General features: G+C 33.7%; 1 protein-coding gene across 1 annotated transcript; it reads left to right on the forward strand.

The window, feature by feature from the left end:
• Nucleotides 1–2,127: 2,127 nt before the first annotated feature.
• Nucleotides 2,128–5,418, forward strand: LOC145167666 (guanine nucleotide-binding protein subunit gamma 2-like). Its single transcript, XM_079086900.1, has 4 exons — nucleotides 2,128–2,649; nucleotides 3,824–3,876; nucleotides 3,987–4,031; nucleotides 5,024–5,418. The coding sequence occupies exons 1-4, from the start codon at nucleotides 2,539–2,541 to the stop codon at nucleotides 5,106–5,108; spliced, it is 294 nt and encodes a 97-aa protein (XP_078943026.1). The 5' UTR covers nucleotides 2,128–2,538; the 3' UTR covers nucleotides 5,109–5,418.
• The last annotated feature ends 1,166 nt before the right edge of the window (nucleotides 5,419–6,584 follow it).

Here is a 6,584-nt window from a genome sequence, read left to right on the forward strand (position 1 = left end):
TATAACAAGTCCAAGTCCACAACTAAGCATACTAAGGCCAAAAGGGACCATATTGCCCCTCCCTAGGTCCATACCCTAAATTTTGACCTAAAAGTCAAAATCAGCAAAAGTCAACAAAAGTCAACCGAAGTCAACACCCACCAAGTACGCTGGGCGTACAACTCCCTACGATGGGCGTACTGCTGGCCATGCATGCGATGGGGGTCTTCAGCTCTATGCTGCACGTAGATGGGAGTGTGCACATCGTACTCCTCAGACTCTCATTCTTCACTTCTTTTGGCCTTAATCCATTAAGACAAGTACTCAAACTATAGATCTGAGCTAAACAAGGCCTCTTATTCCATAAAGTCATGGGCTTTAAGACTTTGCATGGCTATGGAAAGCTAGAACATTATTTCACCATTTTCAAACTACATTACTCATGCATGGGACACAAAGGAAGATCAAGCAAGCATTTTTATCCATCTAGATGCCCTAAAATACATGATAGGACAACCTAAACTCTCTGGAGAGTCACAAAGTCGAAAAGGTCTAAACTTGAGGACTTAAACTCATAAATCTTGCACCAAAAGAGATCTCAAAGAATACTAGCCAAGGTACAAGCTTTATACCTGAAAATGATGCACAAAGATGGACGGTTTCTGGATCTCTAAGCTGGATGGCACCTTCTTTTCCTTCTAACTTCACTATTTCACTACAAGGGTCAATAATCTCTTTAAGCTTGCAAAATCACACCCACAAGCACACACTCCAGATTTAGGGTTTATGAAAGGTTGGAGGCTAATAAAGGTGGCTAGAAATGAGGCCATCGCATTCCTTAAATAGGGACACAAGAAATGTTAGGGTTAGCATACTGCCTAGTACACCCAACATACTAGGTAGCCTTCGCGATCCTTCTTAGTGCATGAGTACGCTGCACGTACTCATGCGTACACCCCGTGACTCACTTGCCACCTGTTATAAAACAAGGATTAATTTTAACATAAAAAAGGTTAAGGAAATATAATTATACCTCGATTCGGGATGTTACAAAGTGCTTCAACACGACACACAGAAAAATGAAAAGGTCATGGGCACAAAAAGTTGATTAGCAGCCCCTCTAAATAAACAATCTGAATAGCGAGCTAACATTTTCCAAGAAAGCAAGGGCAAACAGTCGAATAAGTTTAAATCACACTAATAAAATAAAATTGAAAGTATGCTTCATATTGGGGGGGCTTAGTATTGTACCAGCTTGAAATCCTATTATTGTGGATCCGGATCAACACCACTCCCACTTAATAGTTGAGTCCAGGGACAAAGACGCTCCAAGAAGGATAAAAAGTCAAGTCCCAATCTATGGATGCCTACTTATCCATCACGAATGACAAAACACCCAATGACGACAAAAGGCTCTACAACCAACATGCATTCGTACTCAGTCCACCTTTCTAGAGGAGTACAACACAAAATCTGCCAAAAAGATGTCATACCAACAAGCTTTTCAGACAAGAGAGCATATCTAATCTCCCATATCAACAATAAAAATACTCACCTTCCGTGGAGATATCAATATTACTTTCTCTCTCATATTATCTTTAGTATCCATATTCTAACTTGGGTGTCATAGCGTACTCCTTGGACAACCATAGATTAAGGCCGAACTCGGTTTCCCTTTGTTATCAACTTATCATGTCCAAGAGGTTCACACATTTTAGCTCGAAAACTCATATTCTCAAGTCACAACCACACACCTTAACCTATTCTCCGGACTTGGTTGCATCGATCTCTAATAGTGATGATTCTATGTCTAAGAGTTTTATGTAACTTAATTCCATGTGGCGATTGATTTTGATCTAGATTTAATCTATTGAAAATCAAATAATATATAAAAATGTAAACTTTCATTATATACATATACACATAATAATACCATAACATTTCTTGTAAATTAGGTCTCGGTGGACAACTTTACCCATTAAAATACAATATCTTGTAAAGTAAAAATATATTTTATGGAGAGACATTTTAGATTCTAAAGAAGTTGGCAAGTTCTTTTTGTTGCCATTTCCCCCACCATTTGGCAAGAATTTAGGAATTAGGATAGGAACAAGTGGGGTAAGCTCATAAATAGTGACAGCCACGCTCGTAATTGTGAGACTAGGCCCTTTCTATCGTCCTCATCATCATCATCAAGAACTTACAAGACAAATTTAGAAAAAGAAAAGGGGGAAAGAGAAGACAAAAGGTTTTGGGCCCCTTCCCACCTCACGAGGAAGAAACCAAGACAAAAAAAAAAGAACCCAGAAAAACCTCTTTCCTTTTCTTGCACAAATTGTACTTTTTCTTTCATTGATTCCTATCGGAATTCAGCACCTCAAAAGCCAAAACCCACATAAAGGTGTCCTTTCTCCCGATTCTTTTGCAGCTGAGATGACATCAAATTCTCGAGAGTTAATTGTGCTGTCATGAGTACGGAGTTTTACCCATTTGTGATTCTTTAGGGTTTTCGACTTGGTGTGTATAGGTGATTGATTGTGTTTGTGCAAAAAAAGAGAGATGCAAACAGATAAATCAGAGCAGATGAGATCGGTGGCAGCAGATACTCGAGGGAAACACAGAATTTCGGCTGAATTGAAGAGACTTGAACAAGAAACTCGCTTCTTGGAGGTTTGATTTCTTTCGTTTTTAAGTTTTTACTAATTTCAGTATTTACTCGTTTCATCGCGGTTTTCATATATTAGTTCTTGTGGGTTTACATCAAAATTGAACTTTTTTTTTTGTTTTATATGTCTTTTCCTCGAATTCAGGATTATTATGCAATGATTGTTTGAAGTTAATTATACATCGAAGTTCGCTTATTTCATCTGTTTTTCGTAGTTTATGGTGCTTCATTTTGTCTATTTGTTCAGATATGACGAGAAATTATCTCAATTCAATGCGACCTTTTGTTATTCTTCGCAGAAAGTTTCTAATTTTTTCCATCTTAGAGTACTCTGATTTTGATTTTGCTTTTTGCCACTACGCTTCTTTTGAACTAAAATCAGTATCAATTGATATTGCTGTTAGCAATTTATGATTTTTACAGTCAAGCCTCATCTTCATCTGGATTCAATCATCAAAAAGTTCAAATTTGATCTGCTAAGTTTTATATTGTTTAATTATCTTTATATGTGGTTAAGAATATGATAGTGATCCAATTCATTGCTTTCATCAATAGGTTCATGTTGTCCGATTGTAGTTTTTGTTACTTTTGGATATTAGGTTTCAAATGTTTCAACATTTTAGGAGAATGGATTAATGTTTTTGGACATAATAGCCTCATGATTTGCTCTGTCACTTTTTTGTGTAAATGACATAAATGCCCACCTACTCTGTGTATGTTTATCTTGTATGTATTTGTTTTGTATACATGTTTTATATCTTCACAATATATGTAGGTTGTTGTTTATATGTTTGTGTAAAAGACATAAATGCCCTTGTTGTTTATACTACTTGTATGTTTCTAAAATATGTAGCTTCCACAAGTATCAATAGTATTTTCAAGCAAATGCCGTAAATTATCAATTTGACAAAATTTGCAATATTTTATTTCACCTAAAAAGGTGAAACAATATGGGACACAAACTCACTCTTGATCTTATCTAAAAGTCTCTACAAAGTTCTAGTGCATCAAGAGACTTTCTCATGTAGAATGATTTTTGGGACATCAATTAAAAGCCAAGAATGCGTATACGAGACACTTTGCTTACAATTCACTAATCAAAACTACGTAGTTTTGATCACGAGACGTTGAACTACACACTTTTGCTTGAAACACTTACATACAAATATGTTTTTTTAGGAGGAATTGGATCAGCTTGAAAAAATGGATGCAGCATCGGCTGCATGCAAGGAGTAAGTATGAAGTTATAAATTATTATTATTATTTTTTTTTTTTATAATATTGAGGATTTGTGTGTGATTTTCGGTTTTATAACAAACTTTTTCTTTGTTTTTTTTAATAGAATCTTAAGTAATGTGGAAACAAGGCCAGATCCACTACTTCCAATGTAAGACATCTTCCTTCTTTAAAAATATCGATCTCATAAAAATGGCAACACTTGTTTAATAAAGTTAAAGGGTTAATTGCTTCTTAATGCAATCTTTTTTTTTAATTTATGCTACAAAAAAGTGCCGAAAATATATTGGTTAAACATGAAAGGTGATCAAAATATAGTGGCTTTTATGTAGTTTGCAATATTTATGCAACAATATTTCACCTTTTTACCATTTTATGCAATTGACATGGATTATGCACTATGGAGCCATGTTGTTTCACATGTTAGTCATGTTAAATGTAAAATGTTTTAATCAGTTAAAATGTTTCATTTAAAAAACTATTTTGTTGCATAAGTTTGGGAAAAGCTCAAACATTGTTGAATATGCAAGCATTTCATCCTAAGTTAAATTGTCTAAAATACCCTCAAGTATATGACAACTTTTCGACCAAGACCGTTCTCATGACCAAGGACAATTAGGTCATTTTAGCTTTGAACATGAATTATATAATGCTTTCAACTTTCGTTATGGAGGGCATTTTTGCAACCGTTTCATCTGAAGTTAAATTGTCTAAAATACCCTCAAGTATATGACACCTTTTTGACCAAGACTCTTCTCATGACCAAGGACAATTAGGTCATTTTAGCTTTGAACATGAGTTATATAATCCTTTCAACTTTCGTTATGGAGGGCATTTTTGCAACCGTTTCATCTGAAGTTAAATTGTCTAAAATACCCTCAAGTATATGACACCCTTTTGACCAACACCGTTCTCGTGACCAAGGACAATTAGGTCATTTTAGCTTTGAAAATGAATTATATAATAAAAAAAGGTCAATGCCAAAAGAATCATGTGTAATATATAATGTACACAATAGTAAGGAGTCCAATGAACATTAAAATATAAAACTCCGATAATGTAAAATTTGATACTCGAACCCTTGACCATTGACCATTTTTTTTATTTCTAATTCTACTTTTTTTTTTGTTCTTGATGACACAGCACAAATGGGCCCACAAATCCATCATGGGATCGATGGTTTGAGGGACCTCAAGATAAATCGGGTTGCAGATGTTGGATACTTTAACAAAAGTATTCTTCGTAAATTCATTGGATTTCATTTGGGATTCGTGCAATGAGTGAAAATTGTACAAATCTCATTACAGATAACAGAAAACAAAACAGGCTTCTTTCCCAAATGGGTCATTGTGCAGAAACGTCAAATTCTTTTTCATTTGTAGAGGAAACTAAAGGGTTTTAGGGTTTTTTTTATTGTGGGTTTATTTTGTTATCAAAGTATTGTCGATTTTTTTTCAGATAATTATGGTTTATGTGATTAAAAGTTTGAATCTTTATGTTACATTGTTTAATTAAAGATCATGCGAATCTTTATGTTACATTGATTAATTAAAGATTTGAAGAAAAGGATGCTTTTGGGAAGTGGGTTTTCTTTTTTAAAAGCGATTATTGTGATTTTGGTAATCAAGTGAAAATCGGATAATTAATGATTAACATTGGGTAATCTTGTAATTAGTCTCTAAAACTAATTTTATTTTCTTTAGTTGTGACTACAATTGAATATTGGGAATACTGTGGGGCTTGTATCAAATTATTATTTGAGTTGTATTGTATATGATTCATATGCAATAAAAGAGGTGATAGTGCAAAATATTAGAATGTAGAAAGGACAATCATGTCATTTCACTTTTATCTGGGTTATGTTTGTTAGTTTCCTAACAGTTGGTTTAGCTTAGACGTGATCTTACGCCTTCTTTCTCATTCTCTTATATATTGTAACTGAAATCATCAAAATAATTCAAGTAATTCGTTCTTTTACTTTGTAATATGATATCAGAAAATAAATCGTTTTTCACTTTGTAATATGATATCATGTTCGACCAAATTGCTTTTGATATTTGGACCAAATTAAAAGAATGATTTCAACAAAGCAATGAAACTCGAATTTTTCAAATTTCAAAGGAAATTGTTAATCTGTAACAAAATTGAAATTCAATTCGAGTATGCTTCACAAATTTGAAATCTCTCACAGAAAAACTGATCAATTTTTGTCCATGTTGTTCATGCATAAAGTGTGAATGTAATAGAGTCAAGAAGATTGAGCAATATTTTCAAGTTGAACATGTTATGAACTTTTGTAATGGGTTTGAATGAATTTTTTTTTCACACAATAGGACAAATTTTATTAATAGGTCCGATACCTGCAATTAGTCGTGTATATTCTCTAGCCGCACAAGAAGAATAACATAAATCCATGTCGAATTATATTGAATAGCCCATGATTTTCATTGATAAATCAAATGTATAAATGTCACACACTCGGCCGAGGCGGCGGAATACGCCGGACTATGTGACTAAGTTCATGTATCACAGATAAATTGAATATATAGCACAAACACAACAATAAACAAAATAGTAGTTATATTACAAATTTATGTTCTCACACAAGGTTCTTACATATAATAATATAATAGTACGAGTATGAGTTTGCTTTAACAGTACAAAAGTAGAAAATTATAGTACTTGCAAGCCATGTACGTCAACG

This window comes from Lactuca virosa, chromosome 3 (assembly GCF_052849685.1).
Source record: "Lactuca virosa cultivar CGN04683 chromosome 3, Lactuca_virosa_CGN04683_v6, whole genome shotgun sequence".
NCBI lineage: Eukaryota > Viridiplantae > Streptophyta > Magnoliopsida > Asterales > Asteraceae > Lactuca > Lactuca virosa.